The sequence below is a fragment of the Rhineura floridana genome, chromosome 5 (assembly GCF_030035675.1).
Source record: "Rhineura floridana isolate rRhiFlo1 chromosome 5, rRhiFlo1.hap2, whole genome shotgun sequence".
In the NCBI taxonomy this organism is placed as follows: domain Eukaryota; kingdom Metazoa; phylum Chordata; class Lepidosauria; order Squamata; family Rhineuridae; genus Rhineura; species Rhineura floridana.
Window position 1 is genome coordinate 71,776,601 of NC_084484.1, and position 21,834 is coordinate 71,798,434.

Here is a 21,834-nt window from a genome sequence, read left to right on the forward strand (position 1 = left end):
ACACTAAAAGTCCATTTCCTATGTTGTGCAGAATGGACCTCCTGATCAGATGGTATCTGCAGGAGGCCCTCACCTGCAGAGCGCAGTGATCGACTGGGTATATAAGGGACAAGACGGTCTTTCAGGTATCCTGGTTTCAAACTGTATAGGGCTTTGTGCACCAAGACTAGAACTTTGAATTTGGCCCAGTAGCAAATGGACAGCCCGTGCCATTCTTTCAGCAGTGGGGTGACATGTTGGCGATACCCTGCCCCAGTGAGCAGTCTCGCCGCCGCATTTTGCACCAGCTGCAGCTTCCAGACCATCCTCAAGGGCAGCCCCACATAGAGTGCATTACAGTCATCAAGCGTAGAGGTTAACAGTGCGTGGAGTTTAATATATTCATTCATCTATATAAAGTTTTAATTTGTTGTTTTAGTGAGTTAATCAATTCCCTTTGGACCTGAATTAATGAATTTGCCAAGCCACCTGTTTGATACCAAAGGAAGCTGTCTTATACCAACTCAAGCCATTGAGCCCATCTTGTTCAGTACTGTCTCTACACTGACTGGCAGCAGCTCTCCAAGGTTTCAGACAGGGGATCTCCCTCAGCCCTATCTGGAGATGCTGGGGATTGAAACCACGGCAACTCCTCTATCAGTAAAACAACCTTTTGATGCAGGGATTAACATGGTGAATTCTCCTCCACATTAATTGCTTGGCATGATACAGTGCATTTGAATGCTTAATAGTGTCACAGATATATGCCAAGATTATTGCTCAAGCAAAATTTCTACTCGTGCTTTCCTGCCCAAGGGTGTTTGAAATGTGACTGCATATGTGATCTGGGAAACTTGGGTGTGTATTACAGCTAGTGCCTGACCATGTGTCGTGGCTGTGTACAGCTCGGCGTTCCGTTTCTCGGCTTTTTGCTGATACGGCGGTTTTCTTCAGGGTTGGGGGAAGAGGGGCCCAGCGTGTGTCCGGACCAAGGGAGCAAGCGGGCGTGGGCAGGCCAGCGAGTGGGTGGGCAGTTCCCTCCCTGCGATCCGCCAGGCTCCCTCGCCTACTTAAGGTAGTTTGGAGTACAGTAGTTGCTTACTTGGTTCCCCCCACCTCCCCATTTCCACCTACCAAGCCCTGTTCTGTTTTTGGGGGGACAGCGGAGGCTGCTACAGCGGGAGTTCACTCTAGCGCGGCCTGCTTGTTGCTGCGCCTGCCTGCAGCTCGCACCGGCGGCTTCTGTCCCTCTTGGGTGGATTGGCGGCGCCTGCTACAGCGGCCCACCTGCAGCTCGCAGCGGCTGCTTTTAGCATCACTCCGGAGTTCGCGGCTGCAGCTCCGGTCAACTGTGTGTATGTGTGTGTGTGTGTGTGGAGGCTTTGATCAGCGGCTTCTTTCCCTTCTCCTGGTCGAGGGTTGGATCGGCGGCACCTGCTACAGCGGACCCCTGGAGCTCGCAGCAGCTACCCGAAATATCATACCGGAGCTCGCTGCTGCGGCTCCGGTCAACGGGGGGGGGCAGGCTTTGATCTGGCTCTCCCATCTCGGGACTCACCACTGTGGTACAAGCGGTCTCTCCGGAGTTTGCGGCTGCCGCTCCGGTCAACGGGGGGGGGCGGGGGGAGGCTGTCAACATGTTCAGAGCCTGCGCGACCAATTTGTTAAGGCCTTTTTGGCTCCCCACCATGCTATGTTCCGCTATTCGGCGTTTTTCGCTTTTTGGCGGGGGTCTGGTCCCTAAACTGCCATATGAGTGGGGCCCTACTGTATCGTTTTCAGTTCCTAGGCAGTCAGTGTTGCAGGAAGCTTCAAGATGATAGCCATGGAAGCCTCATCAATTTTTCAGGTCACTACTAGCTCAGCTGAACTCCAGCCAGACTGGATATACAGGATTTCTTCAAGGCTCTAGCACAGCTTTTTGTAGGCTGGTGCCCTCCAGATGTTTTAGGTTACAACAGCACCATCAGCTGCAGCCAGCACAGCCATAGTGGCTGGGGCTACTAGGAGCAGTAGTCTAAAACATCTGCAGGGCACCAAGTTGGGAAAGGCTGCTGTAACACAATTCCTAAAAGACATCATTCTTTCTTTCAACCAAATTATTATCAGGTAAAGACTGATGAACAGGTACCTTAGTTTTGAAAAACAATGGAGATAAACTAGCTCAAGGAGTCCAGTCTAGCAACCCTGAAGCTGCTGCCAAGCCTGGGTGTGATCAGTTGTTGAAACCGTTGTCAATAAAAAACAACAATCTTAACAATAGATTTTTAGCTACTGTATGACATAATTAGGTATTATGAGGGTTATTTCTCCCCCCCTTTGTATTATTGAGGAGAGATGTGTAAAATTATTTTCAAAGTTTGCCTGTTGTCACAAGAGACATTTAAACCAGTCTATTTATTCCATATATTGGGCCAATCTGTAATGAGCATGTTCAAAACATTCATTTTTATATTCTTAAGGTTTGTTCAGGTTTCATGTTTTTATGAATGATGGCAATGGCCAGTCCTACAGCGATAGTATGATAGCTGTTCAAAATGGTGGGGTTGACCATCTTGCCCAGGAGACTTGCTTTGCTGCTGATTAAACAAACTTCTGTCCTGAAAGAAAGCAAACCTGCAGTCTGGCAAGCCTCAAAAAAAACAAGACAGAGAACAGGACAAATACTTCAAAGAGAAATAGGTGAAAGAAGACATAATTCATCCTGCATTGCTACACAGTGGAATGTCCAGGGTGATCGTGCTCCATGGCAATTGCAATATGCTTCCTTCCGTTGTGGCATTATCATTTGGCATGCAGTGCCCAGCCAAATGGCATTTCTGAATGCAGTTCTGAGCAGTTTTCACTGTCCTGCACTGCAGTACAATATGCAAGTAGTCTAGCCACCCAATTCTAAAGCAGACTCAGCTATGTTATTTGGTCAAAGCCCCAAGGTCATGGTAGTATAATTAAATATCAGGGGAACCAATGAGAATTTGTTAAAAAGTCAGTCATTTCTTGCACTAGTGCATGGTAATTCAGACAGAATGATATACTACAATGGTTTTTACATGTGTTTAGAAAAGTGGGGTATATATTTTGAAAATAAACAAAATGAAATAAAGCATTCTTGATCACTGACACAGGACTGCTCCAGATCCAGGTTTTGGGAGAGCCTTGGTCAAGCCACCATCACTGGGTGCTCCTTCCTCATTGTGTTTATCTTCTCACTGCCATTGCTGCCAGCTCCTCAGCTTTATTATTGCGACTACCTGCTTGCTTGCCAGACAGAGCCAATGAGTAAGCAAGCACTGGTAGCTACTTATCTTTCTTCCCACCCCAGTTGTTACTCCTTCTTACCAGCCCTCTGGGCCAGAACAAAAGGCAGGTAAGCAAGCAGGTTGCAGTGGTGAAGAGGAGGAGCAGGCCCAGGGAACTCTTATCAGTGGACTCTCTGCTGGGACATGTGCCTGCAGCAGGAGCCCAACCATGCCAACCAACTCTTGACACATGTAACCATTTGGATGCTGCCAGTGCCTGAATCTGATAGAATGTATATACTTTATGTGCTATAAATATTCTGATTTTAGTTTTACAAACTTTTAGATATAAAGAATCTTTTTTATTCTGACAGGCTTTTTTGTGCTAAAATTCAGCAGGAATGGCAACACAAACTGCTTTTGAAGTCTTTCATTTCAGCTGTGCATGAATTCTGACATGGCAAAAAATACTACCTGAGAACATAGGAGGGAAACAGTTTTTGAACCTTCATGCTGACATTGCAATGATGTGAATCGACAGCATTCAAAGTCTGCTTATGGTCAAACTGAGTTTGTTTGAAATACATGGGATTGCGAAGAGCTCCAAAAAGACCTCTCCAACCTGAGTGAATGGGCAGGAAAATGGCAAATGCAATTCAGTATAAACAAGTGTAAAATTATGCCTATTGGAGCAAAAAATCTTAATTTCACATATACGCTCATGGGGTCTGAACTGGCGGTGACCGACCAGGAGAGAGACCTTGGGGTTGTAGTGGACAGCATGATGAAAATGTCGACCCAGTGTGCGGCAGCTGTGAAAAAGGTAAATTCCATGCTAGGGCTAATTAGGAAAGGTATTGAAAATAAAACAGCCGATACCATAATGCCGTTGTATAAATCTATGGTGCGGCCACATTTGGAACACTGTGTACAATTCTGGTTGCCTCATCTCAAAAAGGGTATTATAGAGTTGGAGAAGGTTCAGAGGAGGGCAACCAGAATGATCAAGAGGATGGAGCGACTCCCTTATGAGGAAAGGTTGCAGCATTTGGGGCTTTTTAGTTTAGAGAAAAGGCGGGTCAGAGGAGACATGATAGAAGTGTATAAAATTATGCATGGCATTGAGAAAGTGGATAGAGAAAAGTTTTTCTCCCTCTCTCATAATACTAGAACTCGTGGACATTCAAAGAAGCTGAATGTTGGAAGATTCAGGACAGACAAAAGGAAGTACTTCTTTACTCAGCGCATAGTTAAACTATGGAATTTGCTCCCACAAGATGCAGTAATGGCCACCAACTTGGATGGCTTTAAAAGAAGATTAGACAAATTCATGGAGGACAGGGCTATCAATGGCTACTAGCCATGATGGCTGTGCTGTGCCACCCTAGTCAGAGGCAGCATGCTTCTGAAAACCAGTTGCCAGAAGCCTCAGGAGGGGAGAGTGTTCTTGCACTCGGGTCCTGCTTGCGGGCTTCCCCCAGGCACCTGGTTGGCCACTGAGAGAACAGGATGCTGGACTAGATGGGCCACTGGCCTGATCCAGCAGGCTCTTCTTATGTTCCCATGTGAGTACAATGATTGAAGAGTTATTTGTGGGAGTAACTGATACATAATTGGAACTTATTCTGGAATCTATGATCTCTTCAAAGGGCAGATTCGTATATCAAGAAAATATTGGTTGAAAGCAAAGGCTAGGATTTAAAGGAATTATTGTTGTTGTTGTTGTTGTTATTATCTGTCCTTCAACCAGAGGTCACAGGACTGGTCATAATGATTGTAAAATGCATAAGTAGAATAGTTAAAAACAACCTAAACAACATCACAGAAAATAGGCTGGGTCCTAAAAATATACATCTCAGGTGTCAAAGGCCAGGGTACAGAGGTGCATCTTTAGCATTTGCCTAAAACTGTACAGCGAAGTTACCAGATGAACGTTGGTGGGGAGGAAGTTCTACAACTTAGGGACTGCCACAGAGAATGCCCTCTCCCGGGCCAGCCCCTCAAGCTTCCGAGGGTGGCGAAACTACCAAAAGGCCCCCTCTGCTGATCTCAACACCCGAGAGGGTCTGTAGGGAAGGAGGCAGTCTTTCAGATATTTGAGGCCTAAGTTGTTCAGGGCTTTAAACACTAATGTGAGCACCTTGAACTGGGCCTGGAAACGAACTGGCAACCAATGCAACTGTTTTGAAACGGGTTTTATGGGTTCTAAAAGGAACCTGCACCAGTAATCTGGCTACTGCAGTTTGGTCCAGTTGAAATTTCTGAGTCGTCTTTAAGGGCAGCCCCACATAGAGTGCATTGCAATAATCCAGTCTGGAAGTTACCAGAACATGGTGCACTATGGCCAAGTCTTCTCTGTCCAAAAGGGGGCAAAGCTGGCAAACCAGCCAGAGCTGGAAAAAGGCACTCCTAGCCCCTGAGGCCACCTGAACCTCAGTAACAGTGCTGGATCAAGGAGTACCCCCAGGCTGTGGACCTGCTCTTACAAGAAAAGAACAACCCCATCCAGAACAGGCCATCTTCCTACCTCCTGGACACGAGAACTCCAGACACATAACATTTCTGTCTTTTCAGGATTCAGCCTCACTGTATTGACCCACATCCAGTCCATCACTGCCTCCAAGCACTGGTTCAACACCTCAGCTGCCTCTCCTGATTCAGAAGGAATAGAGAGGTAGAGCTGGGTGTCATCTGCATATGGTTGCCACCTCACTCCAAATCTCCTGATGACAGCTCCCAGTGGCTTCATATATGTTAAATAGCATGGGGAACAAGATGGAACCCTGTGGAATACAGGATAATTGGTGCTGAACAGTAATCTCCCACAACTACATTTTGGAAGTGGTTCTGGAGGTATGAGCAGACCCACTGAAGCAAAGTGCCCCCAGCCTTTACGTCCTTAAGACATTCCAGAAGGATACCATGGTCAACAGTATGAAAAACCACTGAGAGATCAAGGAGAACGAGCAGGGTCACATTCCCCCTATCTTGCTCCCAACAGATGTCATTGGGCAATAGCTGTTTAACACTTCTAGGTCCAGGGAGGTCCTCTTAAGGAGAGGACACACCACCGCCTCCTTCAAGGCAGATGGTACCTTCCCCTCCTGCAGTGAAGCATTAATCACTCCCTGGACCCACCCAGTCAGTCCCCTATGGCTAGATCTCAGCAGCCAGGATGGGCAAGGGACAAGGGGGCAAGTGGTGGGTGTGCCCAGGTGTTTGGTTTTTTTTGTAGTAATGTGTAAATCGCCTCAGTTGTTGCATGTGGCATAGGAAACTTCTATTAAACAGAAACACAATTCCAAATCTTGTAGAACTAGTTGTATGATTCTTTGGATCTATACTACATTCATTTTATGTTTGTTTTGTGTGTGGCTATGTGTATTGCTCAGTACCAACCAAAGTTCTTTCATTATGTCTTTAACAAACTAAAATTAATTGTATAGTGGAGATTATTGAGGTGGAGTTTCAAATTGTGCTCGGGATAATAAGCTGGAATCGAACCAATTGTATCTCAGTGGAAAAACACAAATGTCCCACATACTGGATTCCCTTTTGGGATTGTTGGCTTGGTAGTTGCCAGGAGTCACAAAAACTCAATGAAAAGACATTTCAGTTATTTTTCAAGTATCTGCCACTTCTGTGCTCTGATTCTATCATGTTGTCTGCTTGCTTTGTGGAGGAGATAGAACTAATAGAAGGAGGCATGTGAGGAATGAATTTCTGCATTTCCAACCATGGAACCTGTTCCTTTGTTTTCCTTACAGATACTAATATGGTTAATGCAGGAAATATGAATGGTGCTGGGAATTTAATGGATTTTTTGGATGAACCTTTCCCTGATGTTGGTACATATGAAGACTTTCATACCATTGACTGGTTGAGAGAAAAATCACGTGACACAGATAGACACAGGAAGGTAAGAGAAAATTATATTTCAAAAACCAGGAGCACTTAACTAGTTAAAGTGGTAGATTATTAATCCCCCCCAATTCATAGATATGATCTTCAAATGTTTTCAGTAAAACTTTGAGAAAATGGTTGAAGGAACTGGCCATGCAATACTAGACATATTTCAAAATCCACTTCTAGCAGAATATGAATCTTTAAACTACTCCAGAGATAGTCAACATGGTGCTCTCCAGAGGGTGCTGGCCTACAACTTCCATCATTCCTAACTATTGGTCATGCTGGCTGGGACTGATGGGAGTTGGAGTCCAACAACATCTGGAAGCACTGCATTGACTATCCCCATCTTTCCAATGCTTACATTATGATTTCAAAATAGCTTGTCCTGCATTATGTGATTGTCTTTTAAGAGGAAAAACCTGGAAGGAAATTAGCATATTTTGCCTTCTAGTAAGCGAGAATATTAAATATCAGTGTTTAAATTTCATTAAGGCATCTTGGGTCATCATTTATGTCACTGATATGTCTGAGCTCTGGTGAACTGAAACTCTGCTTTTATCTGTTTTCGTTGCAAATCCTGCATAGGCACACAGGCCATTGTAAGCAAATGCAAATATTTCTTGATCAAGTCATACATAATGAGGTATATGGAACTGTCCCATACAAAAATGGCATATGTTTCAACTGAACGCTATTTTTTCTTCCAGATTACAAACAAAAGCAAGGAGTCAATATGGGAGTTCATCAAAAGTTTACTGGATGCCTGGTCAGGATGGGTTGTGATGCTTCTTATAGGATTGCTGGCAGGTATGCTCAAGAAAGTGTTATGTTACGTTGACCAGTGTAGACATTCTCAGCTTGCCTCTGAGGGCATCTGCATAACTTGAGTTTAGCTGTGTGTAGTGGCCAATTTAGAAGTCCAGGGTCCCTTCATGAGTCACCAGGAGTAGCCTCACATGCCAATTTCAACAGGTGACTTATCCAACCCACTTATCAAAACCCCTTGCAGGGGGTTCCCAAGCCACAACATCCTTCTGGTAATCAGGTGCTTGGAAATCACTGCAAATGGGGAGTTGCTAGCCTTGTGCTCCATGCTTCCCAAAGCACCAACCATACAGCTAGCAAAGTGGTTGTTTCTCCCCTCCCATGGGGGGGTGGGGACAAAGAAGCTGGTATTTTACAGGCATTGCTGCCGGTGAGAAAGGTCCTTCTCACGCTGATCTGCAAAAAGCAGGTTTTGCATATCCGCTGAGAGGACTTCTCTCACACACGATGCCTGTAAAATACCAGGGGCATTGCTTGACAAGTGTTTCTTTCTCCTTGCACAGACTCACAGCAGCCAAAAGGAGGGTGCATGGGGAGAGAGAAAGAGGGTTAACAAGAATGGATGAAGAGTGAGGTGAAGTGGCATTTCCTCACAAAGAAGGGGCAAAGGAAGGCTGAAGAACGGGAGAAGGAAGGCTGCCTGTTAAAATACATGGGGAATTGCTTATCAAGCAGTTCTTTTCCCCTCGATTGTGCTTTTTGCAGATTGTCTGCGGGAAAGTGTGTGTGGGGGGAGAGAGACTCACAGAGGGTGGAGGAAGACAGAAAGAGCAAGGGGCTAAGAAGAATGAGGCTGCCTGTATTTTACAAGGGGAAGAAACCTTTTTGTAGATCAGCTGTGAGGAGTTCTGCCTCGTGAAGTGATTTCTGTAAAATATCCCCATTCTTCTTCTCTCTCCTCCCACCCTCCACTTTCTCCCAGACAATCTGCAAAAAACACCATTGAGGGAGAAAAAAATGCTTTATAAGCAATGCACCTTGTATTTTACAAGCAGGCTTCCTTCTTTCAGCCTTCCTTCCTTCCTTCCTTCTTCTCCCTTCTCTGTGAGAAAACACTGCTTTGCCTCACTCTTAGCCCCATCTTCCCTTCCTCCCCATGTGGCCACTGTCAGTGGTGGCTACTATGGGTCTGCATGGGACTGTTTGAAAGCCCTTCATTTTAGTAAGATTCTGATACAAACATCCTCTCAATTCAGGCTTGTCAGTAAACTTCCCTCTCTTCCTCCACACCACAGTTGATGGTGGGAGCCAAATAGCATGCAAGGAGATTATAATAACTGCTGTTTAACTATAGTGACTCCTGACTTTGCTGGATTCTCCAGCTCTCCTAAGGCAAGAAGAAATGGTGTAGCTTTTAAATACAAGCATAAACTCGGGCATTGGGGAATAGCTGTGGCTTGATTGGCTGTAGAATCAGACAGAGGGACTCCAGGAAGGGGCTGGCAGGGGATCTGCAAAAAAAGTAATGGGGCTTCATCCCGGAGTATCCCACCAGGAAAACATACCTGGCTGTGTGATCCCTAATATTTCAATATGCCTGACAGAAGATGTAGCTATGCTTCGTGCTTTGGGATATGTGAATAAAATCTCATGCTCAGCATTGACCTAGAAAAAAGATGTTGTTAACCAGTAGTATACTTTTTCTGTGAAAATATTCCTTTAAATGGAAATGCTATAATAAGCTATTCTTTCTTGGACGCTAATGTGTTCATTTCTTGGCCTTGATTAAATTAGTGCTACAAAAATACACATTTATAAAGGGAAGCTGTATCACTGGAAATGTGGGATCAAACCATGTGTTCTGTAGCTCACAGAATGCATTATACACATAATCTTTATGATTTTGGTTTTTTTAAATAGCAAAGAATTAGATTACTTAGATTCCAGTTCCAAAGGAAGACATGGATTTTTTTTAACAACTTGCTCAGTTTCCAGGAAAATGTGTTCATTTCCAATGTAGTTTTTGTCTTTTACTTAATCTAACACAATATCAAATCTGGACACATCAGCCAATTCAGAGACCTGCTTTCATACACCAGGACTAAGCTGGAACAGCCACCTTTGAAAATTCCCACTGTCTATAGCCCAAAGATTCCTTTCTTACAGTTTGGGTCACCAACCCTGTGCTAGGTATGGGAATTTGAAAGTTACCCCAACAAGTTCAATGGGATTTACTTTCTCATAAGTGTGATCACAATTAAATCCCGGATGTTTGTTCGTATCATAGCTTTGATCCTAACTTTTGTTTGTGTGGTTCTAGTAAATTAAAATTTACTTGAGAAACACAGTCTGATGTAAACTCATTTTGTGCTTTTATCTGCAAGTTTTGCTGTTATACCACATACCATATATTCTGTTGTTGTTTTTAATTGATCCCAGATGTTACTCAGATAATTTTTAACATTGTTTCTACTCCTTTCATGTAATTTTTAAAAATAACTCAAAATCCTTTGATTTTTGAGAAAGGGGGCCTTTTTGTTTACAACTACTTCCTAAGACAAACTGTGTGACAGTACCTTCAAAACTAACTGAAAGCAATTTCAAAGGCAAGGCCCACTACACAACTATGCCACCTTGGGACTATCTACATGCACTACCTCATATATGTATTTAAATAACATATTGTTTTGTTTTTTAAAAAATCTCCATCTCAAAATTTCTCTACATGTGGAAAGTTTACATGGCAGGGCGAATGTTAGAAAATTTTCCATAGTACATATGGGGGATTTTACCACATGCAGGGACATTTCTTAACAAAGGGATGTTTTCAAATCTCAAAAAGGATAATGTAGAGCTGGAAAAGGTTCAGAAAAGTGCACATTTGGGGCTTTTTAATTAGAAAAAAAGTGTATCATGCCCGATAGAGGTGTATAAAATTATGCATGTTGTGGAGAGTGTAGGTAGAGATATGTTTTTCTCCCTTCCTCATAATAGTAAAACCCAGGGCCATCCAATGAATGTTGGAAGGTTCAGGACAGACAAAAAAAAGGACTTCACACACTGCATAGAACTATGGAATTCACTCCCAAAAGATGTTGTGATGTCCACCAACTTGGATGGGCTTTAAAAGGGGATTACACAAATTCATGGAGGAATTCAGTGGTTACTAATCATGATGGCTGTGTGCTACCTCCAGCATCAGAGATGGTATGCTCTGCAATATCAGTTGCTAGAGAACACAAGTGGGGAAAGCACTGTTGCACTCATGTCCTACTTGCAGGCTTCCCATAGGTTTGCCACTGTGAGAATAGGTTGCTGGACTAGATGGGTCTTTGGTCTCATCCAGAAGGGCTTTTCTCATGGCCTCTCCAGACCAACACTCTATCCACCCCCCCTCAGTAATTCTCACAGGAAATATAGATACACACACATACAATATATAATACTGGCAAAGTAAATGTATGTAGACCAAACAATATTTTTTAAAAGAATTTAACAATCACCAGGCTAATTGATTGGAACACTTTAGGTGAAACTATAAAGGTGGAAGAGGTATTAGAAGTATGAAAAGAATTAATTAATGGCTTTATGGCTTATTTCCTATAAGATATCTGCAAGTATGCTGACAACTCTATTAAGATTAGCAATTAATTTTCTAAGTTCTGTGAAATTTCTGGATTCATGGAATGAAGCAAAAATACTTGTAATTGCAAAACAGAATAAGGATCCATCATCAGCAACTCCGTACAGAGTTACTAAGCATTGCTTTTAAACAATGGCTATATAATATTTATCTCTATTCTTGCTGCAAAACTGAATAAATTGTTACATAGCTATATTTGTATTGATCTAGCTGGTGCTTTGACTTACTATCAGTTAAAAGGCTATATATTTTCATAGTATTAGGATGACTGAAAAAAATTTAAAGGGAAGCATACAGAAAGTTTCCTGAATTAAAATAGTTTGCTGTGATGCAGGAAGGTTTAAAGAATATTAGTATAAGGAAAAAGTCCCCCATTTACTACAAGTATCTAGGGCAGATCTAAGAGTGCTTACCTCAAACTGGCTCCAGTGTTATAATGAACAGGAAAGCCTGTGCGCTCTTGGAGCTCTCTGTGTTCACCTATGAATTGAACTCAAATGTTGGAGAATGTATTTGACAAGTCACTTGGTCAAACACTCACTGCTTTGTGATTTTTGATTGGTTTGTATACTTTTTGTTTCGCTGTCCAAGCATTAAGCATATTCCTTTAGCTACCACTGGATGTCAGTGTTGTGCTATGTAATTTGAAAAATAACATCTGTCAGCTCAGATGTGTGAAGATTAAAAAATGGCAATATTACTATTAAACAAAATTCAGCCAAGAACTTTATACATTCTAGTTGCACAGTATAAGTAGATTATACTTATCTGTGCAATGTAAGTAAATTATAAATGTTCCCCAAATGTATTTTTAAAAACAATTTCCTATTTTAAGATCAGTGTACAGAGACTAATAAGCACACAAGGTACTTGCTTGCTCATCTGGTGGCCTGATTCTGGAATGAGATCTGCACAGTTGCCCTACCACTAGTTTTGACCTCTTTGATTTTATTGGCACATGGAGCAGTCTAGACAAGAATATATTTACTTGTGCTGCAAACATATTCTGTCTGGACAAATAAGCTTGCTTGTGTGTGTTTAGGAGCCTGTTGTTTAGAAATTCTCAGTGGCGAGCCAAGAAAAGCAGATGGTATTTAAAAAAGAAACATTGCACATTTAATCATGCAGGAAGGTAAAAGAGAACTTTCCTTTATCTTTTATTTTCCCAGATCTCTCTTAACCCCCTAATGTGCATTCTAAGGACACATGCTCTTGAAACAGCCCTGCAGCTATGAGATAATTTTGTGGATAGGGAGTCATAAATTAAAGATGCTGTCAGAAAGCAGGAAAAACTCTTATTTTGGTCACCATAGGGTGACTCAACATAGATCTGACTTCGAATGCCATGGATTGACCCATATTTATTGGTCATCTCTATGAGCAGTGGAGCCTGGTGGTGCCATTAATTTATTTAATTTATATCCCACCCTTCCTCCCAGAAGAAACACAGAGCAGCAATATCTGATATCAGTGGGACAGTGAATCTGCTTTGAGTTTTAGTCCGAACTTTCAAGGAGCTGTCCAATGTGCTGAAACCTTTACCCAAAATAGGTTCAGCACATTGGACAGCTCATTGAAAGTTCATACTAAAACCTGGAACAGATTCACTGCCCTACTAACATCATAGCCACCAGCCTTTGCTGTTTATGAAAATGCATCCCTTTCTCTAATTCAAATGTATATATATCTTATTTCTTACATATATATTTATTGTGTGTACATTAGCATCTTTTTTTCTCCTTTACCAGGCACATTAGCTGGAGTTATCGATTTAGCTGTGGACTGGATGACAGATTTGAAGGAAGGTGTCTGTTTATCAGCGTTTTGGTACAGCCATGAGCAGTGTTGCTGGACATCTAATGAAACTACTTTTGAGGACAGGGACAAATGTCCTCAGTGGCAAAAATGGTCTGAACTTCTAGTTAATCAGTCTGAGGTATAGTTACACCCTTACTGTAGTTTTCATTCCGTTCTTTCCTGCATAGTTAATATTTTAACAAATAGCTCTCATTAAAGAATGTTCTACTAAACTTGAAAGAGGTTTTGCATGCGGATTATTGGATTCCTGAAGGAAGAAAATGTGCTTTCTCATTAGAGGCTTATCTGAGTATAAACAAGGCAAGTTAGTTCAAAATAATATGGAATCTGCACACTTTCTGAAATATGAGGGAAAGATATTGCCACTCATTGCACCTACTACTGTTACTGCAGGTGCAAAGATTTGCACATATACACAGAAACAGAGATGATAAAACAATACCATCTTCCTTCTGGAACCAACATAATAATTGTATTTCAACTTAGATTAAAGTTTTAAAGTTTTAATTAATGTATGTATTACATTGTTATACTGTTCTTCCTCCAAGGAGCTCATTTATATGATTCCTCCCTCCATTTTAATTTCACAACAACCTTGAGAGTTAGGTACTGGCCCAAAATTACTTAGCGACTTCTACGGTTCAGTGAGGATTTGGACCTGTGACTCCAGTACTACAGACTTAACAAAATAATGGTTATTGCTTTAGGCTGCAGAATTCAAAGAGAATAATGTGCAAATGGAATTACAGGTCACCTGCGAGCCAGTGTGGCATAGTGGTTAGAGTATTGGACTAAGGTTCGAATCCCCACACAGCCATGAAGCTCACTGGGTGACCTTGGGCCAGTCACTGCCTCTCAGCCTCAGAGGAAGGCAAGAGTAAAACCCCCTCTGAATACCGCTTACCATGAAAACCCTATTCATAGGGTTGCCAATAGTTGGGATCGACTTGAAGGCAGTCCATTTCCATTTTTCAAGAGCATTATAGGAATACCTATTGTTCATTTATTTAGATGACTAATGGTTGGCAGAATCATAGGAACTTAGGAAGCTGCCTTATGCAAACCATCTGGCTCGGAAGGGTCTTTGCTGCCTGGCAGCAGTTCTCCAGGCTTCGGTTGGCAGTCTTTCCCAGCCTACCTGAAGACTCCAAGGATTGAACTCAGGACCTGCACGTGCAGAGCATGTGTGCTTCCACTGAGCTTTGGCACTCTTCCTTCCTAACTGCTTCTACACAAACCTTGCATCTTTATGTGGCTTTTCTGAAATGTTGTTAGCACTAAGAAACCCTCCGTGGCGCAGAGTGGTAAGCTCTGCTCACGGCTGGAGTTCGATTCCAATGGAAGGAGGAAGTTGAATCTCCGGTAAAAGGGGTCGAGGTCCACTCAGCCTTCCATCCATCCGTGGTCGGTAAAATGAGTACCCGGCATATGCTGGGGGGTAAAGAAAGGCCGGGGAAGGAACTGGCAATCCCACCCCATATATACGGTCTGCCTAGTAAATGTCGCAAGACGTCACCCTAAGAGTCAGAAACGACTCGCACTATAGGTGCAGGGACACCTTTACCTTTTTTTTATGTAGACCATTCTTTGAGGGCAGTGTCTCACATATAATCTTTTCACCCTCTTCTCTATCTGTGCCTGATGATTCTGCTTGTCATAGATGATGGAATTTGACAATTTGAAGACACGGATATAGATGAATATTTTTGCAACACCATTTTATCCTGAGGTTTTGTGCAGTTTCAGAGCTCCTTATCACACTGCAGTTATGAATTCTGACACCTGTCAAAATCCTTTTAATTATTTTTTGTGTATGAAAGAACTGCTAAACCAGATGCTTGATGTAATAGAAAATGGAAGCAAATCAGAGATCCGCCAGATCCTTTCTTCCTTCTGTATTTCATTCTTCCTAATGCTACTCATTAAGCCCATAGAACACTAAAGAAGAACTGAGGAGCCTATGGCTTACCCAATGCTATCAGACTCTAACTATTTATCAGCCCTGGGCAGCATGGGCAGCTGTCAGGGATGCTGAGAACTGCAGTCCAGAAATGCCAGGAGGCCCACAGGTTCCCCCACTCTTGCTCTGATGTTTGCCCAGTTTTGCCTACTGCTTGGACAGTCCAAGACCAATTTTGTGCCAATTCATATATCAAATCTGTTCTTGTGGAGTGAATGGGTGAGAGACGTTATTTCACACAACTACCCCATTATTATTTTGCCACATATTATTTCTGTACTTTAATACCACCTGGTGGAAATTTGTAGAATATACTATTGAACATGGCGTGCATCACCAACTGCAAAGTGTAGCTAACAGGATATGGTTATCATGATAATATATGCTCAAATAATGAAATGTATACTTTTAAAGATATGTATTGCAAACTCCTGTTGGGGTGGGATACTATATGTTATGTTACTTCATAAAACAATAAAATATTTTTTTAAAAGCTGTAAAATATATTACTCCTGTAGAATCATAGAATAGTAGAGTTGAAAGGGGCCTATAAGGCCATCAAGTCCAATGCAGGAATCCAAATCAAAGCATTCCCGACAGATGGCTGTCCAGCTGCCTCTTGAATGCTCCAGTGTCGGAGAACCCACTACCTCTCTAGGTAATTGATTCCATTGTCGTATGGCTCTAACAGTTAGGAAGTTTTTCCTGATGTCCAGTCGAAATCTAGCTTCCTGCAGCTTGAGCCCATTATTCCGTGTCCTGCATTCTGGGACGACTGAGAAGAGATCCCGGCCCTCCTCTATGTGACAACCTTTAATGTACTTGAAGATTGCTATCATATCTCCCCTCAGTCTTCTATTTTCCAGGCTAAACATGCCCAGTTCTTTCAGCCTCTCCTCACAGGGCTTTGTTTCCAGTCCCCTGATCATCCTTGTTGCCCTCCTCTGAAACTGTTCCAGTTTGTCTGCATCCTTCTTGAAGTGCGGAGACCAGAACTGGACGCAGTATTCAAGATGAGGCCTAACCAGTGCTGAATCGAGGGTAACTAATACTTCACGCGATTTGGAAACTATACTTGTTAATGCAGCCTATTATAGCATTTGCCTTTTTTGCAGCCACATCACACTGTTGGCTCATATTCAGCTTGTGATCAACAACAATTCCAAGGTCCTTCTCACATGTCGTATTGCTGAGCCAAGTATCCCCCATCTTATAACTGTGCATTTGGTTTCTTTTTCCTAAGTGTAGAACTTTTCATTTATCCCTGTTGAATTTCATTCTGTTGTTTTCAGCCCAATGCTTCAGCCTATCAAGGTCCCTTTGAAATTTGTTTCTGTTTTCCATGGTATTAGCTATGCTCCCCAATTTTGTATCATCTGCAAATTTGATAAGCATGCTCTGTACCTCCTCATCCAAGTCGTTAATAAAAATGTTGAAGAGCACTGGGCCCAGGACCAAGCCCTGTGGTACCCCATTCGTTACTTCTTCCCAGTTTGAGAAGGAACCATTGATAAGCACTCTTTGAGTACGATTCTGGAGACAACTGTGGATCCACCTGATAGTTGTTCCATCCAGCCCACATTTAGCTAGCTTGCTAATCAGAATATCATAGGGCAGTTTGTCAAAAGCTTTGCTGAAGTCGAGGTATATTATGTCCAGAGCATTCCCACAGTCTATAAGGGAGGTTACCTGGTCAAAAAATGAGATAAGATTGGTTTGGCAGGGTTTGTTCTTCATAAATCCATATTGGCTGCTAGTAATCACTGCATTGTTTTCAAGGTGCTTACAGATTGACTGTAATCGGTTTTGGATGAAACCGATTATCTAGATCCATTTCAATCGGGTTTTAGGCCTGGTTTTGGCACTGAGACGGCCTTGGTCGCCCTGTATGATGACCTATGTCGGGAGAGGGACAGAGGGAGTGTAACTCTGTTGATTCTCCTTGATCTCTGATCGGCTTTTAATACCATCAACCATGGTATCCTTCTGGGGAGGCTCGCGGAGTTGGGAGTTGGAGGTACTGCTTGGCTGTGGTTCCGCTCCTACTTGGTGGGTCGTCTCCAGAAGGTAGTGCTTGGGGAACACTGCTCGGCTCCGTGGGCTCTCGAATGTGGGGTTCCGCAGGGGTCGGTTCTGTCTCCCATGCTTTTTAACATCTACATGAAGCCGTTGGGTGCGGTCATCAGGAGTTTTGGAGTGCGTTGTCATCAGTATGCTGATGACACGCAGCTCTACTTCTCCTTTTCATCCTCCTCAGGTGAGGCTGTCGATGTGCTGAACTGTTGCCTGGCCGTGACAATGGACTGGATGAGAGCTAACAAACTGAGGCTCAATCCTGACAAGACTGAGATGCTGCTGGTGGACGGTTTCTCTGATCGGATGGTGGATACATACCCTATCCTGGATGGGGTTACACTCCTCCTAAAGGACCGGGTTCGGAGCTTGGGAGTCGTTCTAGACTCTTCCCTTTCACTTGAGGCTCAAGTAGCCTCAGTGGCACGGAATGTGTTCTACCAGCTTCGGTTGATAGCCCAGCTACGTCCCTATCTGAGTAAGGAGGACCTTACATCGGTGGTACATGCTCTGATAACCTCGCATTTGGACTACTGCAATGCGCTCTACGTTGGGCTGCCTTTGAAGACAGTTCGGAAGCTGCAGCTAGTGCAAAATGCAGCTGCCAGATTGTTGACAGGGACCAAGCGGTCCGATCATATAACACCTGTTCTGGCACGCTTGCACTGTCTGCCAATATGCTTCCGGGCCAGATTCAAAGTGTTGGTACTAACCTATAAGGCCTTATATGGCATGGGACCACAATATCTGTTGGAACGCCTGTCCCGATATGAACCTGCCCGTTCACTGCATTCTGCTTCGAAGGCCCTCCTCCGGGTTCCGACTCATAGGGAGGCCCGGAGGGTGGTGACAAGATCTAGGGCCTTCTCAGTGGTGGCCCCCAAACTGTGGAACAGTCTCCCCAAGGAGGTACGCTTGGCGCTGACACTGCTATCTTTTCGGCGCCAAGTTAAAACCTTCCTCTTTCCCAATGCATTTTAACTTAAGCTATTGATTGTTCATTTGTTGTATTGTTTTTAGACTGTTTTATTGTTATACGTTTTTATTGTATTATATTGTGTATTTTAGTATTTCTGTTGTTCACCGCCCAGAGAGCTTCGGCTAGTCGGGCGGTATAAAAGTTTAATAAATAAAATAAATAAATAAAAATTTATAATCTACTCCAGAGTTTTTCCAGGGATTGATGTTAGGCTGACTGGTCTGTAGTTCCCCGGTTCTTCCTTTTTGCCTTTTTTGAAGATAGGGACAACATTAGCTCTCCTCCAGTCATCCGGCACTTCAGCAGTCCTCCATGATTCCACAAAGATAATAAACAGCAGTTCTGAGAGTTCTTCAGCCAGTTCCTTCAATACTGTAGGATGCAGTTTATCGGGCCCTGCCGATTTGAACTCGTTCAAAGTGATTAGGTATTCCTTGACTATTTGTCTATCAATCTCAAGCTCCAATCCTGCCCCTTCTACTTCATGTTTCCCGGGAGGGTCACAGATCCTTTTTTGGGAGAAGACCGAGCCAAAATAGGAATTGAGGACTTCTGCCTTTTCTTTGTCATCTGTTATCATTTTGCCATCCTCATTGAGTAGCTGTGCCACCATTTCTTTTCTCTGTCTTTTACTATGGACATAACTGAAGAAAGTTTTTTGTTGCTTTTAGCATCCCTCGCTAACCTCAGCTTATTCTCAGCTTTAGCCTTCCTGACACCATCCCTGCAATTCTGTGATACCTGCCTGTACTCTTCCTTTGTGGCCTGGCCTTCTTTCCACTTCCTGTATGTGTCCTTTTTTGTTTTCAGGTCCTCTCTAAGCTTTTTGTGAAGCCACATTGCCTGCTTCTGTTGTTTCCCCCCTTTTTTCCTTGTTGGAATTGCTTGCCATTGCGCTTTTAGAATTTCTTTTTTTAGAATCTCCCAGCCATCTTGGACTCCTTTTTTCATTAGGGTCGCTTGCTATGGAACGGTACTTACACTTGTTCTGAGTTTATTAAAATCAGCTTTCCTGAAGTCCAGGATGCGCGTATGGCTACTCTCAGCTTTTGCTTCTGTTAAAATCAAGAATTCAAGTATGGTGTGGTCACTTTCCCTCAGAGTTCCCGTAACTGCCACTTCATCCACCAAATCATCTCTATTGGTTAGAATCAATCATCTCTATTGGTTAGAATCAATCATCTCTATTGGTTAGAATCAATCATTTCTATTGGTTATTGTAGTTGGTAAATACACATCCAGTGTAGAGCAGGCATGGAATTATCTCCTTTTTTATGTTCCTTTTTTAAATGTGGCCCCCTAGTGGCTGTTAATGATCTGATTCTTTTTTCCTCCAACATCTTTTCATTTTCCCAATCTTCTCAGATTTTTTTTTTTTTGCTTTGCAGATAATTATCATATTATAATTGCTATTTGTTCACGAGTCTCCACTGGTATTGATCTTTATTCAGAACTTTGTAATTATTGCCTGTTTACATTCCTTTTCATGTGCATTCGCAGAGCAAATTAAGGCAGATAATCAAGTCAGTGTCTTCCCCCCTGCTGCTTAAAATCAGCACCTCATTCCCCCCTGCTGCTTTCTGTCTGTCAGTTACAAACAACACTTCATTGACATCAGAGAAAGAGAATATACATTTGAGGAGCTCACATAGAAAGTAGATCAATAAAAGTATTTGATTTCAAAGTGACTTTTAAAAAACAAACAAACTGGGGAAAAAAGAAGAATGAATTGGAAACCAGGCATGGAGAGTTGCTACTTCAAAATTTTCTCCATAAAGATAGAGAATATCAGAAAAATAATCTGATGGCAAATAAATTATTGCAGAAACGGAGACCATCGCTAGTATAGAGGTGGGTGTAGTGTTGGGCTCACACATCACACATCAGTTGATGGCTTTGGACAAGTGATTAACTGTGTTTGGACAACATTAAGCTATGGTTTGTGCACCCCCTGCCTTGCCGGGACTGACTGTGAGGAGAAGGTCATAAACATTTGCTTCTGTTCTTAACTAATAACAGTTTAATGCTATATCCAAACCTGGACAAACTGTGACCCATCTTGGCTTGTTTCAATAAACCATAGTTAATACTAACCATTGCTTAGGCTTTGGACATAACACTAAAATTCAGCTGATTAAAAATGGAAGTGGAAGTTTTCATTCTCCTTGTGGCCATGCCAGAGGAGAGGGTTGGGAATGTACAAGCTCAATGCTCACATAGGTAGCTCTAAACCGTGCTATTTTTTTTATGTCTAAACCAAACCATTATCTCTCAGCTTACACTTCACAGGACTGTTGTGAGGCCAAAATTCCCCTCTAAACTCTGGAAGAAGGGTGAGATAGAATGCCTATGGTGCAGTTTAATAAGGGCCATTAAAGTATTTTGGGAGAAAGCTGAAAACATAGTTCTTTGATCTCAGTGGTATTTAGGTTAAAGAGAAAAGTGATAGATCTAGGTAATATCTGTATCCCAAGACACTTATTTTCAGGGTAGAGATTGTATGTTCTCAAACCAGTTCCACCATACTAAGGTTTCATGAAGAAGGCAGACACCCTAACATTCCTCTAAAATATGTTGTTTTTAAGCTTATCTCTGTGATTTAAAGGAGGGATGGGAAGTAGCAAGTAGAGCCACTTAGCTACATTTAGAGGACAAACAACTCTTCTACTAAGAATTTTGAGAACCAAATTCTAAAGAGCAACCTCTTTTTCCTCTGAGGCTATTCCCAATTCACAATGGTATGGATCTTGATTTTCAAACAAAGTCCATGCTGTAAAGGAATAATAATTATTGCCATAGCTGGCTCTTGTTTAAAGCACTATGGGAAGACATTCATGGGGAAATTTAAACAAATGCTCTTCAGCTGTGGCAATAAGAATTACTCATGGCATCAATAAGTGTCAAAACAGAAATGCCATTAAACTTTCCTTTTGCTGGGATAAGTAAATCCAGCTGTCAAAATTAACGAGCAGAAGAGCCACCCAATCAATAATTGTTCTGTGCAAATAGGTAAGAAAAAGGGTAGGACTAGGGGAAATATGTGCCTGCTGCAGTAATCCCTGTTTACCATATGGGCAGAACTTCCAGCATAAAGCTGTGAAATTTGGAGCCACTATCTGGTGAAATACCATTCTTGTTAATGTATAAGGAGCATCACTCTGATTTTAACCAGGGTTTAAGGGCCCAGCTAGATGGGGTTATTTAAAGCCAAGATGGTGGACAGGAATTGAATCTTTCCTAGTCCAGTGTTTCCTACCCCAACTGCTTCTCTTCTCTCCTTCTCACCAGTAGGGAATACGCAAGGGGTATCCCATGTGGTACCTCCAATTGTTGTTGGACTCCAGCTCCTATGATCCATGACTGTTGGCCATTCTGGCTGGGGCTGGCAGGAGTTGTAGTCCACCAACATCTGGAGGGCATTTCTTTGAATACCCTGGGTTAGTTACTTCTACTTACTTCCACCAACACA

General features: G+C 42.6%; 1 protein-coding gene across 1 annotated transcript in view; it reads left to right on the plus strand.

Moving 5' to 3' along the window:
• Nucleotides 1–895: 895 nt before the first annotated feature.
• The window catches only part of CLCN4 (chloride voltage-gated channel 4), a 52,144-nt gene continuing 31,205 nt past the window's right edge, over nucleotides 896–21,834 (plus strand). Inside the window, exons 1-4 of the mRNA XM_061629423.1 lie at nucleotides 896–1,054; nucleotides 6,986–7,137; nucleotides 7,835–7,934; nucleotides 13,284–13,471. Of these exons, the coding sequence (XP_061485407.1) occupies nucleotides 6,994–7,137; nucleotides 7,835–7,934; nucleotides 13,284–13,471 (432 nt within the window). The 5' untranslated portion in view covers nucleotides 896–1,054; nucleotides 6,986–6,993. The remainder of the gene's footprint in view (nucleotides 1,055–6,985; nucleotides 7,138–7,834; nucleotides 7,935–13,283; nucleotides 13,472–21,834) is intronic.